Here is a 25,499-nt window from a genome sequence, read left to right as displayed (position 1 = left end):
TGAAATGTGGCACAACACCCGGGGACATCAACCCAACATCCGACTTCTGTGCTCCCCCGCCCTCAGATATACACAGAAAAATAGCATTTTGGCATTGATAGTGGAATCTTTTAGTCTGTAATATATATATATATATTCTACAAACTAAAATTATTCCACTATCAATTCCAAAATGCTATTTTTGTTGTTGGTGGCATAAGTTACACAACACACATTTTCAAAGCACTATCCACTGACCCAAGAATATGATATGGTTCTGGAATTACAATATAATTGATCGTGTTTAGTTTCCAGCTTCATTAGGCTCATGGGTAGTCAGGACGGAGGAGAGCACGTACAGCACACACGTGGTACACACGTGGTACACACACACGTCCAACGAAATGCTTTACTTCCAGGTTCCTTCTCGACAATGCAACAACAAAACATTTAACATGAAAATGTAAGCAAACCTTGGTCTAAAAACACGAGGTTCAACGTCACTATTTCAACGTCACTATTTTCATTTGCATTTTTCCTAACGTTAACTTTATTTCTACATGTGCAGTAAGACAACATATATATATATTTTTTAAACACGTTTCGATACAACAGAAAATATTTAAAAAGTACAATCACAATACTACTTATGGTAAACTAGACAGTGTAAGTCCTGTCTCAAGTGCAATCAGAAAAACACTCATATTGGAGCATACAATGCTTCACCGTACCTTACCTCTACTTATAGGTACACAGCGCCACCTAGCGACCATATAGATTAACAATAGAGTACCTTACAGGTGCACAGCGCCACCTAGCGACCACATAGATTGACAAAAGAGACAATGCTTTACCGTTACTTACAGGTACACAGCGCTATTGGGCGGCCATACAGATTGGCATGATGATTTCGTTATCAAAGTGATTGTCAAGTTGTCAGATAGAACTTACATGATTCAAATAATACATTTGTTGGTATCAAAATAGAAAAGCAGCATTTTTTGTTTGTTTTCGACAAGAATATCTTCAACATCGTTGGAGTCATTAAAACACAATTTATCAAATGCTCTTCAACCTCCATCACAAATAACCTGTTGTTATCATCTACGATGTGGGATTGTAATCCTGAGTATTTCCAGTAAAAACAATTACACTATTACACTTTTTTTTTTAGGCCAATAAACACTAAAATAACAAAACTGTTGAAAAATGTAAAAACAGTGATACAATTCAGCGTTACTTCAAATATTTTTTTTTAAAAGGTCAAATCTTACAACTGACACAAGAGCAATGCACAAAAACACTGTAACCCTCCGAGATTGAAGGGGTCAAAGGTTATATACGAGAAAAAAAAGTAAACACATAAAAGGGAATCATTAATCTTTGTATGAATAGAGGACAAGAAACATTTCCACAAACTGGTGTTCTGGTATCGTGATCATGTCGGTTTTCTTTTCCTATAGTCAGACAAGGACTATTAGCATCGTCCATTTGATTGATTCTATAGTCGCGTCATAGAGAGACAGGTTTGGAAGTCATTTTATATATCAGACTGCCTTTTGTCATCTTTTCAAAATAAGAACATCTGTTATTTTAAACCTAACTGCTGCTTGTTCTGTCACGTTTCAAAATGCCAGTCTTTACTCCATCCTCTACACATCCTGTTCCAAGTGGCTCTATATAGTACACAACTTTTTGACCCATAGGGCTCTGGTGAAAAGAAGTGCACTACTAAGGAAGTAGGGCGCCACAGTGTACCAAGGTCACTAAACTTCTCCAGCTTCTCTCCAGTCCCCCTTGTTGGTCTGTGGCGATCAGTGTTGGTAGTGAGACACAGCAATACTGTGGTGGAAGGCACTGCTCCCGTGGTGGTGGGGGGAGTACAGGAGGTCATGGGTCGTCTGAGGGGCCAGGCCACTGCAGAGAGGCTCATGGGTAGTCAGGACGGAGGAGAGATACTTGGCCTCTTCTGTTAGTCTCTTCACCTCCTTCCTCAGTGCTGCGTTCTCCTTCTCTAGGTTCTCACTCTCCTGAAACCACAGAAACCATCAATCAATCAATCAAATGTATGCATAAATGCTGCATCACTAGGTCTCAAAAGTGCTTTACAGTAACCCAGTAACCCAGCCTGCTTTACAGTAACCCAGCCGGCTTTACAGTAACCCAGCCTGCTTTACAGTAACCCAGCCGGCTTTACAGTAACCCAGTCTGCTTTACAGTAACCCAGCCGGCTTTACAGTAACCCAGCCGGCTTTACAGTAACCCAGCCGGCTTTACAGTAACCCAGCCTGCTTTACAGTAACCCAGCCGGCTTTACAGTAACCCAGCCTGCTTTACAGTAACCCAGCCGGCTTTACAGTAACCCAGCCGGCTTTACAGTAACCCAGCCGGCTTTACAGTAACCCAGCCGGCTTTACAGTAACCCAGCCTGCTTTACAGTAAGTGACCTCCAAAAACACAAGATCAGGATATATATATATATATATTTTTTTTTTACATGTATTTAAGCCCTTCTTTTTGGAACTAAACAGTCAGGGGGGTGTTCTACCAAGCTATATATAATGGCTTTAAGAAGGCCACACCAAGGATCATTTTGCTATTTGATTTAGAATTTTAAGACCCCTGGAAGTATCCCCCAAAAAATATAGAAAAAATGATTTGATCAAAAATGTTACATGTCTTTTTTTATTTTATTTTTTTATTTATTTTTTACAGGGAACAGTATCCATTCATTTTTCCATTCATTTTTTTCTACTGGTACCAGGGGACCTTCAGACGAGTCTGGTGAGGCCTGTGGGTGTCTTAGAGCAAAACCCGAAATGTAGGTGTTCCTGAGAGCCTCACCTTTCCACAGAGGGGTCATATGAGTGTGTAGCCCAAACTGTTGGGACGCTACAGACAGAAGTCGGCAGATCGGCTACACTTCAGTACCGACATCAGGCGGGACCCAAGACGTAGAGCAAAACAGAGAATCCCATCGTGTTCTTGAGAGTCTCATCTTTCCATTCGAACGCTACATACGATTTTGTGAGAAGACTGATTTTCTGGATGTCTCATGGTCTGACAAACACTGCTCTAGCTCTGTGACCTTTCACCCCAGATGTCTTCTGGTCTGACAAACACTGCTCTAGCTCTGTGACCTTTCACCCCAGATGTCTTCTGGTCTGACAAACACTGCTCTAGCTCTGTGACCTTTCACCCCAGATGTCTTCTGGTCTGACAAACACTGCTCTAGCTCTGTGACCTTTCACCCCAGATGTCTTCTGGGCTGACAAACACTGCTCTAGCTCTGTGATCTTTCACCCCAGATGTGGAAGTGCGACATAGGCAGATGTGGTGGATTGAAACGAATCCAATACAAAAAAACAGATATCTCTAACTTAAACTGACAGATTTTTATGGGGATTTTTGTATTATGCTAATTAGATTTACGCAAGGGGAACGGACATCGACCTTCATTTTTTTTTTTTATACCGAGGCATCATCAGTCTGTAGTTCTGTAACTTCAAAGAAAAGAAATCCCCAGACATTTTCCTTAATTTGTCAACAAATGGTCTTCCAATTTTTATTTGCACAGAAATGGCATTTCAGTGTCAAAGATCTTTGTGGAAACCTAGGATGTGGGTGGTGGTGGTTGGTAGAGCCAGTCTATGTGATTACATTATCTGTAAACCATCCCACCTGGTCTAGTTCTGTGAGCCTTATCCATGTGTTGGCTTAGCCCAGACCTCACTAGAGCATGATGGGGTTAGACCAGTGTTGGCTCAGCCCAGACCTCACTAGAGCATGATGGGGGACCAGTGTTGGCTCAGCCCAGACCTCACTAGAGCATGATGGGGTTAGACCAGTGTTGGCTCAGCCCAGCCCTCACTAGAGCATGATGTGGGACAGACCAGTATTGGCTCAGCCCAGACCTCACTAGAGCATGATGTGGGACAGACCAGTGTTGGCTCAGCCCAGACCTCACTAGAGCATGATGGGGGACCAGTGTTGGCTCAGCCCAGACCTCACTAGAGCATGATGGGGTTAGACCAGTGTTGGCTCAGCCCAGACCTCACTAGAGCATGATGGGGGACCAGTGTTGACTCAGCCCAGACCTCACTAGAGCATGATGGGGTTAGACCAGTGTTGGCTCAGCCCAGACCTCACTAGAGCATGATGTGGGACAGACCAGTGTTGGCTCAGCCCAGACCTCACTAGAGCATGATGTGGGACAGACCAGTGTTGGCTCAGCCCAGACCTCACTAGAGCATGATGGGGGACAGACCAGTGTTGGCTCAGCCCAGACCTCACTAGAGCATGAGGGGGGACACACCAGTATTGGCTCAGCCCAGACCTCACTAGAGCATGATGGGGTTAGACCAGTGTTGGCTCAGCCCAGACCTCACTAGAGCATGATGGGGTTAGACCAGTGTTGGCTCAGCCCAGACCTCACTAGAGCATGATGTGGGACAGACCAGTGTTGGCTCAGCCCAGACCTCACTAGAGCATGATGGGGGACAGACCAGTGTTGGCTCAGCCCAGACCTCACTAGAGCATGAGGGGGGACACACCAGTATTGGCTCAGCCCAGACCTCACTAGAGCATGAGGGGGGACACACCAGTATTGGCTCAGCGTATTCTGTGGTTGTATGTTTCTTCAACTCACTTGATAAACAGGAAGTTTTTTTCTTTTTTCCCACTCACTGTGACACGTTTCCTGTTTCCTGAGTAGAAGTCATTCAGAAGACTCTCTCTCTTGTGTAAATTAGGTATAGTAGAAAGCCGTGGGTAGGAGGGGAGAGAACGGCTGTCATTTCTGGTAAAGAACCTGTGTCAGTGGGTTGTTAGCCTAAGTGACGTGAGCACTGGGGTTTACCCAGGCCTGTCTCTGACAGTAATACTACACAGTCTATCACTCTCTATCTTCCCTCCTCTAACCCTGGCCCTCTCTCCACCTTTACAGGAACCAATAAGTTGAACATTTCTCTCTAACCTGTTTAGCTTCCTACACCTCTGGGAGTAAAAGGCCATCATCAACCACAAACATGCAAAGCTCATCTGGCCCTGTGCAGGCCCACACTGTAACGGAACAAATACAAAATGTAAATGAGGACCTCAGAGCAACAAAAAAAAAACAACAGAGAATTTTAAAAAACAAATTGAAAAGAGTTGTAGATGAATGTTATTGTCTTTCTGAAACCAGTGGAGAGAAGATAAAAGCAACTATATCTGACCTGGGTTCTATTAAATGACAGACCTATTTTCTGGAGAGTTAAGCGTTTGAATGGGTGTCTTCGATCGACTCTATATGCGTTGATTTTGACATGACACCCTTTGACCTTATGAAGGAAGTGTCCCCAGTTGAACTGCACGGTATCCCATTGATAATCTCTCTCCTCTTTAGCAACACTAACCGCTATCGCTACGTTTATTTGTAGCATCTTGAAACGGAAATAGGTGTTCTCTACTAGACAGTAACAAACGACAGCAGTGAAAGGCCGTGACTAAAACCTGGACTCTGCAGCCAACCAGTCAATCAACAGAAAGAGACGTTGAAATGAAAGTGACTGTGCTTTTTCACTTTGACTATACCCACAAGTACCTCCAGTCACGTGCCATATCGCTACTGCTACTCTGGTACAGAAAACTACTAGAGTAGAGCGGTGTTGCTACCGGCCTACCAGCCTACTGGCCTACCAGCTTACCAGTCTACCGGCCTACCATTCTACCGGCCGGTGCCTGCCAGCTTACCAGCCTACCGTCCTACCGGCCCACCAGCCTACCGGCCGGTGCCTACCAGCTTGCCAGCCTACCGCCCTACCAGCCTACCAGCCTACGGGCCCACCAGCCTACCGGCCCACCGGCCCAGCAGCCTACCAGCCTACCAGCCTACCGGCCTACCAGCCTACCGGCCTACCAGCCTACCACTACAGAGAACTACTGTCACAGTGGAGAATTCTAGGTAAAAACAGGAGGGAAAACACCCATTTCTGATGATAAGATTCAGTGTAATAATCATTAGTTCTGGTCTCTGGGTTGCTGACGCCCACACGTGATAATGAATACTCTCAGCACTACAGCAAACACATAGGCAGAGATCTGGCCACGGCAGGGTGTCAAATAGCTTTCCCTATTCCCTATTCAGTGCACGCATTTTGACCAGAGTTTCGTAGCTATCAGAATCATAAGTAGTGCACTATATAGGGAGTAGGGTGCTACCTGGGACTCAAGCTCAAGTGTTGAGCCCAACAGAAGCCACGATGACACATCGCCACATGGTCCATCAGCAGCACCGTGTCAATATCATCTCACACAGACCAACAGAGACCAACACAGATTCCCAACAACGCAGTCTTATCGTGGTAGTTCACTGGGGAAATGGTCCCCGTGAATTGAAGGACTTGAAAATGTTTCATTCCTACATAACCAATCGGTTACTGACTTGTAGCCTGAGTACCAATCGGTTACTGACTTGTAGCCTGAGTACCAATCGGTTACTGACTTGTAGCCTGAGTACCAGTCGGTTACTGACTTGTAGCCTGAGTACCAGTCGGTTACTGACTTGTAGCCTGAGTACCAATCGGTTACTGACTTGTAGCCTGAGTACCAGTCGGTTACTGACTTGTAGCCTGAGTACCAATCGGTTACTGACTTGTAGCCTGAGTACCAGTGGGTTACTGACTTGTAGCCTGAGTACCAGTTTGTTTGTGCTATCATGCCCACTCCTTGATTTGCTTGACCATGAGCAATGGAGTTGGCAAGAGCACAAACAGATCTGGGACCAGGCTATAGAAGGAGACAGCAGATCTGGGACCAGGCTATAGAAGGAGACAACAGATCTGGGACCAGGCTATAGAAGGAGACAACAGATCTGGGACCAGGCTATAGAAGGGGACAACAGATCTGGGACCAGGCTATGGAAGGAGACAACAGATCTGGGAACAGGCTATAGGAGGAGACAACAGATCTGGGACCAGGCTATAGAAGGAGACACCAGATCTGGGACCAGTCTATAGAAGGAGACAACAGATCTGGGACCAGTCTATAGAAGGAGACAACAGATCTGGGACCAGGCTATAGAAGGAGACAACAGGTCTGGGACCAGGCTATAGAAGGAGACAACAGATCTGGGACCAGGCTATAGAAGGAGACAACAGATCTGGGACCAGTCTATAGAAGGAGACACCAGATCTGGGACCAGGCTATAGAAGGAGACACCAGATCTGGGACCAGGCTATAGAAGGAGACAACAGATCTGAGACCAGACTATAGAAGGAGACGACAGATCTGGGACCAGGCTATAGAAGGAGACAACAGATCTGGGACCAGGCTATAGGAGGAGACACCAGATCTGAGACCAGGCTATAGAAGGAGACAATAGATCTGGGACCAGGCTATAGAAGGAGACAACAGATCTGAGACCAGGCTATAGAAGGAGACAACAGATCTGGGACCAGGCTATAGGAGGAGACACCAGATCTGAGACCAGGCTATAGAAGGAGACACCAGATCTGGGACACTATAAGATTCCTGTATGGGTGAAATGTTTATTGGTTTTATTCAGGCCACAACTGACTCACTGCTAAATTGCTCATGCCAGACCCAGCCGTGCTGGGATATGATATCATTCATTAGGCCTTATGGATAATCATCCTCAATTGATTCACTGCTCATGCCATGCCTAACTCATAGCCAGACATGGTGCATGCATCAGTGTGTTGCATTGTGGGTAGTCAGCCTAACTCATAGCCAGACATGGTGCATGCATCAGTGTGTTGCATTGTGGGTAGTCAGCCTAACTCATAGCCAGACATGGTGCATGCATCAGTGTGTTGCATTGTGGGTAGTCAGCCTAACTCATAGCCAGACATGGTGCATGCATCAGTGTGTTGCATTGTGGGTAGTCAGCCTAACTCATAGCCAGACATGGTGCATGCATCAGTGTGTTGCATTGTGGGTAGTCAGCCTAACTCATAGCCAGACATGTTGCATGCATCGGTGTGTTGCATTGTGGGTAGTCGTCCTCACCAGGTGTAGACTGTCTGCCTTCTGGGTCTGTCTCATCCTGCTCTTCTGGGCAGCGATACGGTTCTTCTCTCTTCTCATTACTTTCTTTATGTTGTCTGAGGAGCCCTGGGGAGGAGACACGGGGCAGTCATCTTCCTGACAGGACACTAACTGTTGCTCACCCTAACCGACCGACTGACTAACTAACTAACTAACTAACTGACTGACTGACTGACTGACTGACTGACTGACTGACTGACTGACTGACTGACTGACTGACTGACTGACTGACTGACTGACTGACTGACTGACTGACTGACTGACTGACTGACTGACTGACTGACTGACTGACTGACTGACTGACTGACTGACTGACTGACTGACTGACTGACTGACTGACTGACTGACTGACTGACTGACTGACTGACTGACTGACTGACTGACTGACTGACTGACTGACTGACTGACTGACTGACTGACTGACTGACTGACTGACTGACTGACTGACTGACTGACTGACTGACTGACTGACTGACTGACTGACTGACTGACTAACTAACTAACTGAACTAACTGAACTAACTGACTGGTGACTGACTGACTGACTGACTGACTGACTGACTGACTGACTTCACTTGACTGACTGACTGACTGACTGACTGACTGACTGACTGACTGACTGACTGACTGACTGACTACTGACTGACTGACTGACTGACTGACTGACTGACTACTGACTGACTGACTGACTGACACTGACTTCTAGACTGACTGATGAGACACTCTCTTTGATGACTGACTGACTTGACTGACTGACTGACTGACTGACTGACTGACTGACTGACTGACTGACTGACTCTGATACCACTGACTGACTGACTGACTGACTGACTGACTGACTGACTAACAGGTGGAGTATTCGGGTTCATTCCAGTATACAGTAGATATTGTAGATTGAAAATGTATAATCATGCATAGTAATATTGAGACAGTTCTAGGATGAGACATCTCTTTGATGCATGACTTGACTGACGCATCATTTCTACAAAGCTGTTCTGATACCATGATCGGGACATGAAACAAGGCGTGATTTGAGGTGATGTGTTAACTGACGAGTCAGACCCACCCGACCCATCCTTTCTCAGCAGATGTCTATCAGCTCATCAAACGGCCTTCATTCCCAGGCCACACCTAACTATACAAATAATACATGATTCTATGATTCTACATGATTCTAGCATGATTCTATGATTCTACATGATTCTACATGATTCTATGATTCTACATGATTCTACATGATTCTACATGATTCTATATTCCAATCCAAATCTAAACACTAAGGAAGAAGACAAACTCTGTCCTGGGGAACCCAAGGGATACACCTTTTGGTTTGTGCTCTAGCACGACACAGCTGATTCAAATAGTCAAAGCTTGACGATAAGTTCATTATTTGAATCTGTGTAATACCAGGGACAAAAAGACAAAACGTGCACCCCAAAACCTGTCTCAAATGACTAGCCATGTGATGATGATGTATGAAACCTCAACGATATGTTATTGAAAAGGTGATTATAATGCCCCATCCGAGCTGATGTACAAAACAATAACAGTCTTCTAACATGTCTCAACATACCAATGATAACACTTCATGACGGAATACATGTTATGAGAGAGAGAGAGACAGAGAGACATAGAGACAGAGACAGAAACAGAGAGACAGAGACAGCGACAGAGACAGAGAGAGAGACAGAGATAGAGACAGGGACAGAGACAGAGTGACAGACAGCGACAGAGAGAGACAGAGAGAGAGACAGCGACACATACAGAGAGACAGAGAGACAGAGACAGAGTGACAGAGAGAGACAGAGAGACAGCGACAAAGACAGAGACAGAGAGACAGCGACAGAGAGACAGAGACAGCGACAGAGAGACAGCGCCAGAGAGACAGAGACAGCGACAGATAGTGACAGAGAGTCAGAGACAGAGAGACAGAGACAGAGACAGAGAGTCAGAGACAGAGACAGAGAGACAGAGACAGAGAGTCAGAGACAGAGAGACAGAGAGACAGAGACAGAGAGTCAGAGACAGATAGTGACAGACAGCGACAGAGAGTCAGAGACAGAGACAGAGAGACAGAGAGAGAGACAGAGACAGAGAGACAGAGAGACAGAGAGACGAGAGACAGAGAGACAGAGACAGAGAGACAGAGACAGAGAGACAGCGACAGATAGTGACAGAGAGAGAGAGACAGAGACAGAGAGACAGAGAGTCAGAGACAGAGAGAGAGAGAGACAGCGACAGACAGAGAGAGAGAGAGAGAGTGACAGAGACAGACAGAAGAGGAAAGGTGGGAGAGAGAGAGAGACAGTGACAGAGAGACAGCGATAGAGAGACAGTGACAGAGACAGACAGAAGAGGAAAGGTGGGAGAGAGAGAGAGACAGTGACAGAGAGACAGTGACAGAGAGACAGCGACAGAGAGACAGCGATAGAGAGACAGTGACAGACAGACAGAAGAGGAAAGACGATAGAGAGAGGATCTCCTTACCTGCCTGCTGCTCGCTGGCGAAGGGGATTTGACACAACTGGAATCACTACTGTCAGAACCATGAGCCATAACCAACCACGTCGCCCCAAATCCAGAGCCTCTCTCCACTTCTGCTTTCTGTTTGTGTCTGTATCGATGTGTGTGTACCGCTGTGTGAGCGTGTGTACAGCAGAGAGAGAGAGAGAGAGAGAGAGTGTGTGGGCTTAGCTGAACTTGGACGATCGCTTAATGAGTAAGAACTCTTTCTTCTTCTTCTTCTCTCTCTCTCTCTTCTATTACTCTCCCGCCCTCCTTTCCTCTCTTTCTCACTGACACACACACTGTCTAATTAGCAGCCAGTGTCTGATGTGGTTTCTGGTAAAACAGGGTTAGTGACACACAACTGTAAGTCACATGACCCTAAGGAAAGTTTGCATAGCAGTATCAACCTATAGGGGCATATCTACTACCAAGTAAACCCCACAGGGGGTCCATTCTTCTATTTACAGGGGGAATATATATCACAGGCTGATCCTGGAATAGTAGGAGGTAGAATGAGACACTGTTTACACACAGTTTCACAGAGAGATGGTGATTATAATAATAATAATAATAATAATATATGCCATTTAGGTATATTTTCATATGACTACAGCAATAAAAAAATATTTTTTAAATTTATTTTTAATTTGATCTTTATTTAACTAGGCAAGTCAGTTAAAGAACAAATTCTTATTTTCAATGATGGCCTAGGAACAGCCTGGTTCAGGGGCAGAATGACAGATTTGTACCTTGTCAGCTCGGGGATTTGAACTTGCAACCTTTCGGTTAGAGAAACATTTTGGAATGAAGAAATCAAATAATTTCATGTTAGATACAAATACTTAGACTGGTCCCAGATCTGTTGTCTCCTTCTATAGCCTGGTCCCAGATCTGTTGTCTCCTTCTATAGCCTGGTCCCAGATATGTTGTCTCCTTCTATAGCCTGGTCCCAGATCTGTTGTCTCCTTCTATAGCCTGTTCCCAGATCTGTTGTCTCCTTCTATAGCCAGGTCCCAGATCTGTTGTCTCCTTCTATAGCCTGGTCCCAGATCTGTTGTCTCCTTCTATAGCCTGGTCCCAGATCTGTTGTCTCCTTCTATAGCCTGGTCCCAGATCTGTTGTCTCCTCCTATAGCCTGGTCCCAGATCTGCTGTCTCCTCCTATAGCCTGGTCCCAGATCTGTTTGTGCTCTTGCCAACTCCATTGCTCATGGTCAAGCAGTGTACGCGAAAAGTTTTAGACTGATCCAATGAACCATTGCATATCTGTTTAAAATGTTGTATCAAGACTGCACAAATGTGCCTAATTGGTTTATTCATAGATTTTAAAGTTCAGAATTGTCCACTCTCCTCAAACAATAGCATGGTTTTAGCATGATTTTTAGCATGATTACCAAGAATTTTAACTTTCTGCTCATATCAGATATGTCTATGTCCTGGGAGATGTTCTTGTTACTTTCAACCTCATGCTAATCACATTAGTGCACGTTAGCTCAACCGTCCCGCGGGGGGGGGGAGACACCGATCCTGTAGAGGTTAATAGATGACTGGGGAAGAGGATCTACCACACTGTAGTTTAGACAGAAACTCTTATAATAATAATAATAATATATGCCATTTAGCAGATGCTTTTATCCAAAGCGACTTACAGTCATGTGTGCATACATTCTACGTATGGGTGGTCCCGGGGATCGAACCCACTACCCTGGCGTTACAAGCGCCATGCTCAACCAACTGAGCTACAGATGGAGGTAGCTTAACGGATGACTGAGTCTCACACATTAGCACATAGCTTTGGAGTTTCCACCAGCCTACACTACTCCTATCTCAGCACCTCACCAGCCTCAGGGGGATAGTCACAGGGGGTGAGACCTATTGGACCCTGTCAGAAGTAATGCACTTGAAAGAGAAAGGGGTATCGTCTGAGGTGAGGCCCAACCAGTCAACCATCCAGTCAACCAACCTGTCAATCAACCTGTCAATCAACCTGTCAACCACCCAGCCAACCAACCATCCAGTCAACCAACCTGTCAACCAACCTGTCAACCAACCTGTCAACCATCCAGTCAACCATCCAGTCAACCAACCTGTCAATCAACCAGTCAACCATCCAGTCAACCATCCAGTCAACCATCCAGTCAACCAACCTGTCAATCAACCAGTCAACCATCCAGTCAACCAACCTGTCAATCAACCTGTCAACCACCCAGCCAACCAACCTGCCAACCATCCAGTCAACCAACCTGTCAATCAACCTGTCAACCACCCAGCCAACCATCCAGTCAACCAACCTGCCAACCATCCAGTCAACCAACCTGTCAATCAACCAGTCAACCAACCTGCCAACCATCCAGTCAACCAACCTGTCAATCAACCTGTCAACCATCCAGTCAACCAACCTGCCAACCATCCAGTCAACCAACCTGTCAACCATCCAGTCAATCAACCTGTCAACCATCCAGTCAACCAACCTGTCAACCATCCAGTCAACCAACCCGCCAACCATCCAGTCAACCAACCTGTCAACCACCCAGTCAACCACCCCAGTCAACCACCCCAGTCAACCAACCTGTCAACCACCCAGTCAACTACCCAGTCAACCACCCAGTCAACCACCCAGTCAACCACCCAGTCAACCATCCCAGTATTTAAAAAACTCCACTCAGCTTTACTATAATGGGCGATGTGTAAGGTACCTGGAAGTTACACTATATATATATATATATATACAAAAGTATGTGGACACCCCTTCAAATTAGTGAATTCGGCTATTTCAGCCACACCTGTTGCTGACACATGTATAAAATTGAGCACACAGCCATGCAGTCGACATAGACAAACATTGGCAGTAGAATGGCCTTACTGAAGAGCTCAGTGACTTTCAACGTGGCACCGTCATAGGATGCCACCTTTCCAACAAGTCAGTTCATCAAATTTCTGCCCTAAGTGCTGTTATTGTGAAGTGGAAACGTCTAGGAGCAACAACGGCTCAGCCACAAAGTGGTAAGCCACACAAGATCACAGAACGGGACCGCTGAGTGCCGAAGCACATAGTGTGTAAAAATCGTCTGTAACACTCACCAAGTTCCAAACAGTCTCTGGAAGCAACGTCAGCACAAGCACTGTTCGCCGGGAGCTTCGTGAAATGGGTTTCCATGGCCGAGCAGCTGCACACAAGCCTAAGATAACCATGTGCAATGCCGAGCGTCGGCTGGAGTGATATAAAACTCGCCGCCATTGGACTCTGGAGCAGTGGAAATGCATTCTCTAGAGTGATGAATCACAATTCACCATCTGGCAGTACAACGGACGAATCTGGGTTTGGAGAGAACGCTACCTACCCGAATGCATAATGCCCACTGTAAAGTTTGGTGGATGAATAATGGTTTGGGGCTGTTTTTCATGGTTCGTGCTAGGCCCCTTAGTTCCAGTGAAGGGAAATCTTAACGCCACAGCATACAAGGACATTCTAGACGATTCTGTGCTTCCATCTTCGTGGCAACATATTGGGGAAGACCCTTTCCTGTTTCAGTATGACAATGCCACCGTGTACAAAGTGAGGTCCATACAGAAATGGTTTGTCGAGTTCGCTGTGGAAGAACTTGACTGGCCTGCACATTGCCCTGACCACATCGAGTACCTTTGGGATGAATTGAAACGCCGACTGCGAGCCAGGCCTAATCGCCCCCAACATCATTGCCCGACCTCACTAATGCTCTTGTGGTTGAATGTAGCAAGTCCCTGCAGCAATGTTCCAACATCTAGTGAAAAGCCTTGCATCAAAGGGGGGGACAAACTCCATATTAATGCCCATGATTTTGGAATGAGATGTTTGACGAGCAGGTGTCCACATCATTGGTCATGTAGTGATCATCATCCTGAAAGTCAGGACATTATTTACGTTTGTTCTGATTTTATGTGTCACTTTTCCAGTCAGAGTAGGGGGGGGGGGAAATTGTACAAACTATATTGGTGAATACAGAAATAACCTTTGCGTATGTCTTTCAGGGTTTTCTGATCGTTTTATTTTGTGAAGATGGCGCTCGCTGTTCCTGTGTATTTTATCAGAAACCATGAAGTATTTGTCTATGTCCTCTAGTCTAGTACATAGCATGTAATCTTATATAGAGGGTTTCTCTTCATAATGTAGCCACCATTTTGAGGTTACTGCTGTTGTTTTCACATGGAAGGTCTCTCTTCATAATGTAGCCACCATTTTGAAGTTACTGCTGTTGTTCGTACATGGAAGGTCTCTCTTCATAATGTAGCCACCATTTTGAAGTTACTGCTGTTGTTCGTACATGGAAGGTCTCTCTTCATAATGTAGCCACCATTTTGAAGTTACTGCTGTTGTTTTCACATGGAAGGTCTCTCTTCATAATGTAGCCACCATTTTGAAGTTACTGCTGTTGTTCGTACATGGAAGGTCTCTCTTCATAATGTAGCCACCATTTTGAAGTTACTGCTGTTGTTCGTACATGGAAGGTCTCCCTTCACAATGTAGCCACCATTTTGAAGTTATTGCTGTTGTTCGTACATGGAAGGTCTCTCTTCATAATGTAGCCACCATTTTGAAGTTACTGCTGTTGTTCGTACATGGAAGGTCTCTCTTCACAATGTAGCCACCATTTTGAAGTTATTGCTGTTGTTCGTACATGGAAGGTCTCTCTTCATAATGTAGCCACCATTTTGAAGTTACTGCTGTTGTTCGTACATGGAAGGTCTCTCTTCACAATGTAGCCACCATTTTGAAGTTACTGCTGTTGTTCGTACATGGAAGGTCACTCTTCATAATGTAGCCACCATTTTGAAGTTACTGCTGTTGTTCGTACATGGAAGGTCTCTCTTCATAATGTAGCCACCATTTTGAAGTTATTTATGTTGTTGTTGTTTTTGTTGCATTTGGTGTCATGAGATCAAGAAAACAATCATTGTGCGCCTGAAGAAAAGGCAGACCTAAACACCTCCTGCCTGGCAGGAGAGCCTCCAACACAGAAACATGTTCTGAAGAGCTTCAAGGACAAGACCAGAATGCATCCCAAACAATGATGTATTTAAACCCTGGATTGATGATGCTATGTATTGACCATTAATTATGAGGCTTTGAAGATGATTCCATATGTGTTATTTCATAGTTTTGATGTCTTCACTATTTTTATACAATGTAGAAAATAGTAAAAAATAAAGAAAAACCCTTGAATGAGTAGGTGTTCTAAAACTTTTGACTGGTACTGTACATATTTGATTCAGTGATTGAAATTACGACCCCATCCTCAGTAGCCTATTCTGGAAAGAATGCCATAACGACGGATAGTCAAGGCCAGTTTTGGGTTGAATTGGTTTACCGGCAGGGACACTATTGTATACCAGCCTTGTCTAATTATGCTCATGAGTTGGAGTTCCGTCCCGTCGAGATGCCAATGGGCCACTACCAGCGCCAGGAGAAGATTGATATTGGGACAGGGATATGGAAAGGTGGATTTCGAGTGACAAGGGGATGAGGAAAATGAGGAGGACGAAGAGGTTGAAGAGAGTGAAGGAGGGCAAAGGTTGAGTTTGAATCTGTTGAAAATGGCATGTCGATGAACACTGGGGTCCAGTAGTTCTGGAGATGGAAGTGAATGAGGGAGATTTAAGTGAATGAGGGAGATTTAAGTGAATGAGGGAGATTTAAGTGAATGAGGGAGATTTAAGTGAATGAGGGAGATTTAAGTGAGGTGAAGAGCTCGGAGCCCAAGTTTTTGTATTGATGGACATGGTTATGAGAAAGATTAATTCGGTACAGTGGGAGTGAGATGTTGGAGAAAGTGGATCCAGGCCTTTTGGCTGATCCATTTGTGCTATCACGTGGGTGGAAAAGATGTTGGGTGCTGTTGATTCTGTGAAAATAACCCAAATTGGCCTTGTGATGTTTTGTTTTTTGTTTTTCTTCTGCGAAGAGGGAGCAGACGCTCCGTGAAACTCAACTTGGGTCAAGATCTGTATCTTGCTGTTAAGAATAGGGCACCATTGAAGGAAGTGATCTCTAAGGTTGTGTGAAAGATGCAAAAATCCCTCCTCCATTTCCTGGTTGCTGAAATTCTGATCGTTGGCCTAATTTCAGTTTCTGTGGCAAAACAAGTGAATCATGGTACCGCTGTGAAATATATTTTCCATAACCAAAAATATTGTATTTTCAGCTGGTGTACAAAACCGCAAATAAAAGACAAAAAATTAAGAACGGGAAGCATAGAATTAGCGCACATAGAACAGATCTACTGCGTCTTAGACTTGCTTTCAATGAGAATGACAGATCTATTACTCCCATTTCTATGTGAAATTTGGTTGGGTCGCCCAAATAGCTACTAATTTCAGCTTTAAAACAAGAAGTTCCTGTTTTTTTAAAGAGTATCCCAGCAATTAAATGTTTATACTCCTTTGATTATTTGTTCCAATGTGTGTACTAAGGTGTCGTCTGCTATTGTTTGTTTGCGATCACAATGTTCAAGAAATAAATTCTTCCCAAAGTGCTAAAACCAAACAAATAAAGAACAATGGTTTGCTTTTTCTTTACAATATCTGTACTGTACCAAGTTGAAGGACCAGCCTGCTGTTCAATATCTGTACTGTACCAAGACGAAGGACCAGCCTGCTGTTCAATATCTGTACTGTACCAAGACGAAGGACCAGCCTGCTGTTCATATCTGTACTGTACCAAGACGGAGGACCAGCCTGCTGTTCAATATCTGTACTGTACCAAGACGAAGGACCAGCCTGCTGTTCATATCTGTACTGTACCAAGACGGAGGACCAGCCTGCTGTTCATATCTGTACTGTACCAACACGAAGGACCAGCCTGCTGTTCATATCTGTACTGTACCAACACGAAGGACCAGCCTGCTGTTCATATCTGTACTGTACCAAGACGAAGGACCAGCCTGCTGTTCATATCTGTACTGTACCAAGACGAAGGACCAGCCTGCTGTTCAATATCTGTACTGTACCAAGACGAAGGACCAGCCTGCTGTTCATATCTGTACTGTACCAAGACGGAGGACCAGCCTGCTGTTCAATATCTGTACTGTACCAAGACGAAGGACCAGCCTGCTGTTCATATCTGTACTGTACCAAGACGGAGGACCAGCCTGCTGTTCATATCTGTACTGTACCAACACGAAGGACCAGCCTGCTGTTCATATCTGTACTGTACCAACACGAAGGACCAGCCTGCTGTTCATATCTGTACTGTACCAAGACGAAGGACCAGCCTGCTGTTCATATCTGTACTGTACCAAGACGGAGGACCAGCCTGCTGTTCAATATCTGTACTGTATCAACACGAAGGACCAGCCTGCTGTTCATATCTGTACTGTACCAAGACGAAGGACCAGCCTGCTGTTCATATCTGTACTGTACCAAGACGGAGGACCAGCCTGCTGTTCAATATCTGTACTGTACCAACACGGAGGACCAGCCTGCTGTTCAATATCTGTACTGTACCAACACGAAGGACCAGTCTGCTGTTCAATATCTGTACTGTACCAAGACGAAGGACCAGCCTGCTGTTCATATCTGTACTGTACCAAGACGGAGGACCAGCCTGCTGTTCATATCTGTACTGTACCAACACGAAGGACCAGCCTGCTGTTCATATCTGTACTGTACCAAGACGAAGGACCAGCCTGCTGTTCATATCTGTACTGTACCAAGACGAAGGACCAGCCTGCTGTTCATATCTGTACTGTACCAACACGAAGGACCAGCCTGCTGTTCATATCTGTACTGTACCAAGACGAAGGGCCAGCCTGCTGTTTATATCTGTACTGTACCAAGACGAAGGACCAGCCTGCTGTTCAATATCTGTACTGTACCAACACGAAGGACCAGCCTGCTGTTCAATATCTGTACTGTACCAAGACGAAGGACCAGCCTGCTGTTCATATCTGTATATGCAGGATTGTTTTGGGCACAATGATGGTGTAATGAATGCACCTGGAAGAAATAAATGAATAAGTAAATAAATAAATAAACAAACAAGTAAATAAATAAGTAAATAAATAAATAAGCAAATAAATAAATAAACAAACAAGTAAATAAATAAATAAACAAACAAGTAAATAAATAAATAAGCAAATAAAAAAATAAGCAAATAAATACGTAAATAAATAAATAAATAAACAAGTAAATAAATGAGTAAATAAATAAATAAGTAAATAATAGAGTAAATAAATGAGTAAATAAATATTGGAAAGCTGCCACAGTCATCCCCCTCTTCGAACGACACCATTATGTATACATCTGGCCCTTGTTTGGACACTGTGCTTCAACGCCACACTCCTTCTGTGGCCTCCAACTGCTTTTAAATGCTAGTAAAACTAAGTGCATCTAATGTCCACTGATCTTGTTTCTTGGTCCAAGCAAGTCTCTTCTTATTATTGGTTTCCTTTAGAAGTGGTTTCTTTGCAGCACTTCGACCATGAAGGCCTGATCCACTCAGTCTCCTCTGAACAGTTGAGATGTGTCTGTTACTTGAACTCTGTGAATATTTTATTTGGGCTGAAATCTGAAGTGCAGTTAACTAATGAACTGATCCTCTGCAGCAGAGGTAACTCTGGGTCTTCCTTTCCTGTGGTGGTCCTCATGAGAGCCAGTTTCATCATAGAGCTTGATGGTTTTTGCGACTGCACTCAAAGAAACTTTCAAAGTTCTTGACATATTCCGGATTGACTGACCTTCATGTCTTAAAGTAATGATGGACTGTCGTTTCTCTTTGCTTATTTGAGCTGTTCTTGCCATAATATCGACTTGGTATTTTACCAAATAGGGCTATCTTCTGTATACCACCCCTACCATGTCACAACACAACTGATTGGCTCAAACACATTAAGGAAACAAATTCCACAAATGAACTTTTAACAAGTCACACCTGTTAATTGAAACACATTTCAGGTGAATACCTCATGGAGCTGGTTGAGATAATTCCAAGAGTGTGCCAAGCTGTCATCATGTCAAAGGTTGGCTGCTTTGAAGAATCTCAAATATAAAATATATGTTGATATTGTTCTATAATGTAGGTGTCCATCCTTTTGACTGGTACTCTATATAATATGATATACTATAATATAATATACTCTATAGAATATGATATACTATAATATAATATACTCTATATAATATACTCTATATAATATGATATACTATAATATAATATAATATACTCTATAGAATATGATATACTATAATATAATATAATATACTCTATAGAATATGATATACTATAATATAATATAATATACTCTATATAATATGATATACTATAATATAATATACTCTATAGAATATGATATACTATAATATAATATAATATACTCTATAGAATATGATATACTATAATATAATATACTCTATAGAATATGATATACTATAATATAATATAATATACTCTATAGAATATGGATATTCTGAATAAACGTGTCAACAACTGCCAGGTTATTTTTTAATTTATTTTTTTAAATCTGTAGCCTAATCTGATTGACAGCGTCAATAGAATGCCTTCAAATAACAGCTGATCAGCAATTGTGATAGAACTGTGAGCATGCACAATCACAATTGGTAAACTTCCAATTGAATTAACTAAACATGGTCATTACTTATTGCATAATAACACAATTCTACAACAACAATAAACTGAAGTTATACCATATTTATTTAATCTGTTTGCAAGCAGGTAGGCTACACAAGTGACACAAATTGATTTGCAATGACTAGTGATATCTTCATTTCAACATATTCATTGAGCAAAATGTTAGGCTACAATGGCATAGAAATGAATATGCTGGCCAACATATGCAAATGTAGCCTGTCAGTTTCATTCTGAACATTTCCCCATAACAGGAAGCACATGACTCAATAACTTCCATTTCAAATTACCACTAGTGCAACGCTGATTGCCCACTCGAGACCCAAGAACAGAGCATGCGTTAAACCCGTTGTTTGATACGGTTTTCCATAAACAAAGGCCACATTAGAATGCGGTTTAAACCAGTCGTTTTCCAGTGCTTTGTTGTGGTTATTTATCGGTGCACATCAGTTCTATCGTGTTAATATTTTATGGGAAAGGGTTGATAATTGGTATCTGAATAGCCTACAACTGGCGAAAAGTTGTCAATACTGCGCGTGCTGCTGTCGCCTCTCACTCACGTGACTCACATGCAGCGACAAACACTTTCACTCGACACTTTCACTCAGCAACAGCCTGCCACACTGCCTGATAGCCAGCAACAGCCTGCCACACTGCCTGATAGTTAACAACAGCCTGCCTGATAGCCAGCAACAGCCTGCCACACTGCCTGATAGTCAGCAACAGCCTGCCACACTGCCTGATAGCCAGCAACAGCCTGATAGTTAACAGCCTGCCTGATAGTCAGCAACAGCCTGCCACACTGCCTGATAGCCAGCAACAGCCTGCCACACTGCCTGATAGTTAACAGCCTGCCTGATAGTCAGCAACAGCCTGCCAAACTGCATGATAGCCAGCAACAGCCTGCCACACTGCCTGATAGCCAGCAACAGCCTGCCACACTGCCTGATATAGCCAGCAACAGCCTGCCACACTGCCTGATAGTCAGCAACAGCCTGCCACACTGCCTGATAGTCAGCAACAGCCTGCCACACTGCCTGATAGCCAGCAACAGCCTGATAGTTAACAGCCTGCCTGATAGTCAGCAACAGCCTGCCACACTGCCTGATAGCCAGCAACAGCCTGCCACACAGCCTGATAGCCAGCAACAGCCTGCCACACTGCCTGATAGCCAGCAACAGCCTGCCACACTGCCTGATAGTCAGCAACAGCCTGCCACACTGCCTGATAGCCAGCAACAGCCTGATAGTTAACAGCCTGCCTGATAGTCAGCAACAGCCTGATAGTTAACAACAGCCTGATAGTCAGCAACAGCCTGATAGTTAACAACAGCCTGCCACACTGCCTGATAGTCAGCAACAGCCTGATAGTTAACAACAGCCTGATAGTCAACAACAGCCTGATAGTCAGCAACAGCCTGATAGTCAACAACAGCCTGATAGTAAGCAACAGCCTGATAGTTAACAACAGCCTGATAGTCAGCAACAGCCTGATAGTTAACAACAGCCTGATAGTCAACAACAGCCTGATAGTCAACAACAGCCTGATAGTCAGCAACAGCCTGATAGTCAGCAACAGCCTGCCACACTGCCTGATAGTCAGCAACAGCCTGCCACACTGCCTGATAGTCAGCAACAGCCTGCCACACTGCCTGATAGCCAGCAACAGCCTGATAGTTAACAGCCTGCCTGATAGTCAGCAACAGCCTGCCACACTGCCTGATAGCCAGCAACAGCCTGCCACACAGCCTGATAGCCAGCAACAGCCTGCCACACTGCCTGATAGCCAGCAACAGCCTGCCACACTGCCTGATAGTCAGCAACAGCCTGCCACACTGCCTGATAGCCAGCAACAGCCTGATAGTTAACAGCCTGCCTGATAGTCAGCAACAGCCTGATAGTTAACAACAGCCTGATAGTCAGCAACAGCCTGATAGTTAACAACAGCCTGCCACACTGCCTGATAGTCAGCAACAGCCTGATAGTTAACAACAGCCTGATAGTCAACAACAGCCTGATAGTCAGCAACAGCCTGATAGTCAACAACAGCCTGATAGTAAGCAACAGCCTGATAGTTAACAACAGCCTGATAGTCAACAACAGCCTGATAGTCAGCAACAGCCTGATAGTCAGCAACAGCCTGCCACACTGCCTGATAGCCAGCAACAGCCTGCCACACTGCCTGATAGCCAGCAACAGCCTGCCACACTGCCTGATAGTCAGCAACAGCCTGATAGTTAACAACAGCCTGCCACACTGCCTGATAGTCAGCAACAGCCTGATAGTTAACAACAGCCTGATAGTCAACAACAGCCTGATAGTCAGCAACAGCCTGATAGTCAACAACAGCCTGATAGTCAGCAACAGCCTGATAGTCAGCAACAGCCTGATAGTCAGCAACAGCCTGCCACACTGCCTGATAGCCAGCAACAGCCTGCCACACTGCCTGATAGTCAGCAACAGCCTGATAGTTAACAACAGCCTGATAGTCAACAACAGCCTGATAGTCAGCAACAGCCTGATAGTCAACAACAGCCTGATAGTCAACAACAGCCTGATAGTCAGCAACAGCCTGATAGTCAGCAACAGCCTGATAGTCAGCAACAGCCTGCCACACTGCCTGATAGCCAGCAACAGCCTGCCACACTGCCTGATAGCCAGCAACAGCCTGCCACACTGCCTGATAGTCAGCAACAGCCTGATAGTCAGCAACAGCCTGATAGTCAACAACAGCCTGATAGTCAACAACAGCCTGATAGTCAACAACAGCCTGATAGTCAGCAACAGCCTGATAGTCAACAACAGCCTGATAGTTAACAACAGCCTGATAGTCAACAACAGCCTGATAGTCAACAACAGCCTGATAGTCAGCAACAGCCTGATAGTCAGCAACAGCCTGCCACACTGCCTGATAGCCAGCAACAGCCTGATAGTTAACAACAGCCTGATAGTTAACAACAGCCTGATAGTCAGCAACAGCCTGATAGTTAACAACAGCCTGATAGTCAACAACAGCCTGATAGTTAACAACAGCCTGATAGTTAACAACAGCCTGATAGTTAACAACAGCCTGATAGTTAACAACAGCCTGATAGTCAACAACAGCCTGATAGTTAACAACAGCCTGATAGTCAGCAACAGCCTGATAGTCAGCAACAGCCTGATAGTTAACAACAGCCTGATAGTCAACAACAGCCTGATAGTCAGCAACAGCCTGCCACACTGCCTGATAGCCAGCAACAGCCTGATAGTCAGCAACAGCCTGATAGTCAACAACAGCCTGATAGTCAACAACAGCCTGATAGTCAACAACAGCCTGATAGTCAACAACAGCCTGATAGTCAGCAACAGCCTGATAGTCAGCAACAGCCTGATAGTCAACAACAGCCTGATAGTCAGCAACAGCCTGCCACACTGCCTGATAGTTAACAACAGCCTGATAGTCAGCAACAGCCTGATAGTCAGCAACAGCCTGATAGTTAACAACAGCCTGATAGTCAGCAACAGCCTGATAGTCAGCAACAGCCTGATAGTTAACAACAGCCTGATAGTCAGCAACAGCCTGATAGTTAACAACAGCCTGATAGTCAGCAACAGCCTGATAGTCAGCAACAGCCTGATAGTCAGCAACAGCCTGATAGTTAACAACAGCCTGATAGTCAGCAACAGCCTGATAGTTAACAACAGCCTGCCACATTGCCTGATAGTTAACAACAGCCTGATAGTCAACAACAGCCTGATAGTCAACAACAGCCTGATAGTTAACAACAGCCTGATAGTCAGCAACAGCCTGATAGTTAACAACAGCCTGCCACATTGCCTGATAGTTAACAACAGCCTGATAGTCAACAACAGCCTGATAGTCAACAACAGCCTGATAGTCAACAACAGCCTGATAGTTAACAACAGCCTGATAGTTAACAACAGCCTGATAGTCAACAACAGCCTGATAGTTAACAACAGCCTGATAGTCAGCAACAGCCTGATAGTCAGCAACAGCCTGATAGTTAACAACAGCCTGATAGTTAACAACAGCCTGATAGTTAACACCAGCCTGATAGTCAACAACAGCCTGATAGTTAACAACAGCCTGATAGTCAGCAACAGCCTGATAGTTAACAACAGCCTGATAGTCAGCAACAGCCTGATAGTCAGCAACAGCCTGATAGTTAACAACAGCCTGATAGTCAACAACAGCCTGATAGTCAGCAACAGCCTGCCACACTGCCTGATAGCCAGCAACAGCCTGATAGTCAGCAACAGCCTGATAGTCAACAACAGCCTGATAGTCAACAACAGCCTGATAGTCAGCAACAGCCTGATAGTCAACAACAGCCTGATAGTCAACAACAGCCTGATAGTCAGCAACAGCCTGCCACACTGCCTGATAGTTAACAACAGCCTGATAGTCAGCAACAGCCTGATAGTCAGCAACAGCCTGATAGTCAACAACAGCCTGATAGTCAACAACAGCCTGATAGTCAGCAACAGCCTGATAGTTAACAACAGCCTGATAGTCAGCAACAGCCTGATAGTCAGCAACAGCCTGATAGTTAACAACAGCCTGATAGTCAGCAACAGCCTGATAGTTAACAACAGCCTGATAGTCAGCAACAGCCTGATAGTCAGCAACAGCCTGATAGTCAGCAACAGCCTGATAGTTAACAACAGCCTGATAGTCAGCAACAGCCTGATAGTTAACAACAGCCTGCCACATTGCCTGATAGTTAACAACAGCCTGATAGTCAACAACAGCCTGATAGTCAACAACAGCCTGATAGTCAGCAACAGCCTGATAGTCAGCAACAGCCTGATAGTTAACAACAGCCTGATAGTCAGCAACAGCCTGATAGTTAACAACAGCCTGATAGTCAGCAACAGCCTGATAGTCAGCAACAGCCTGATAGTCAACAACAGCCTGATAGTTAACAACAGCCTGATAGTCAGCAACAGCCTGATAGTCAACAACAGGTCACAGTGAAATAGATGGTTTTGTTGTTGAAACGCCAAAATGGTCTCGGAGCAATTTAGAAGTTGCCCCAAAAAATACCGCGACCAATACATTTTCACTCGTGACATGGTTGAACCACCGGGAAAACGCAGTGACGGAGGAGCGCCCTCTCAAACCGAACAGTAATCTGCGACGCTTGGCCATGTTGTCAACAAGGAAGCATGATGCATTTGCCCAGAAAAATACTTACAATATATATATGAATTTTCAAACTAGTCACTCTGTCACTTTTGTTTTGAAACCGACTAAGCGGTGGGTTTTGAATGGGGCTCCTGGGATTGCATTCCATAACGAATTCAATCAACTTTTGACCCGGTGTAAATAAGGCAGCATGAA

General features: G+C 44.6%; 1 protein-coding gene across 1 annotated transcript; it reads right to left on the bottom strand.

The window, feature by feature from the left end:
- Positions 1 to 1,403: 1,403 nt before the first annotated feature.
- LOC123991529 (basic leucine zipper transcriptional factor ATF-like) lies at positions 1,404 to 25,499 on the bottom strand. Its single transcript, XM_046293146.1, has 4 exons — positions 25,354 to 25,499; positions 10,515 to 10,663; positions 7,990 to 8,094; positions 1,404 to 2,009 (listed from the first exon to the last, which is right to left on the bottom strand). The coding sequence occupies exons 2-4, from the start codon at positions 10,581 to 10,583 to the stop codon at positions 1,794 to 1,796; spliced, it is 390 nt and encodes a 129-aa protein (XP_046149102.1). The 5' UTR covers positions 10,584 to 10,663; positions 25,354 to 25,499; the 3' UTR covers positions 1,404 to 1,793.

Source organism: Oncorhynchus gorbuscha, linkage group LG12 (genome assembly GCF_021184085.1).
Source record: "Oncorhynchus gorbuscha isolate QuinsamMale2020 ecotype Even-year linkage group LG12, OgorEven_v1.0, whole genome shotgun sequence".
NCBI classification, from domain to species: domain Eukaryota; kingdom Metazoa; phylum Chordata; class Actinopteri; order Salmoniformes; family Salmonidae; genus Oncorhynchus; species Oncorhynchus gorbuscha.
The sequence above is the reverse complement of the archived record's forward strand: the minus strand, read 5'-3'. Positions and strand labels throughout refer to the sequence as shown.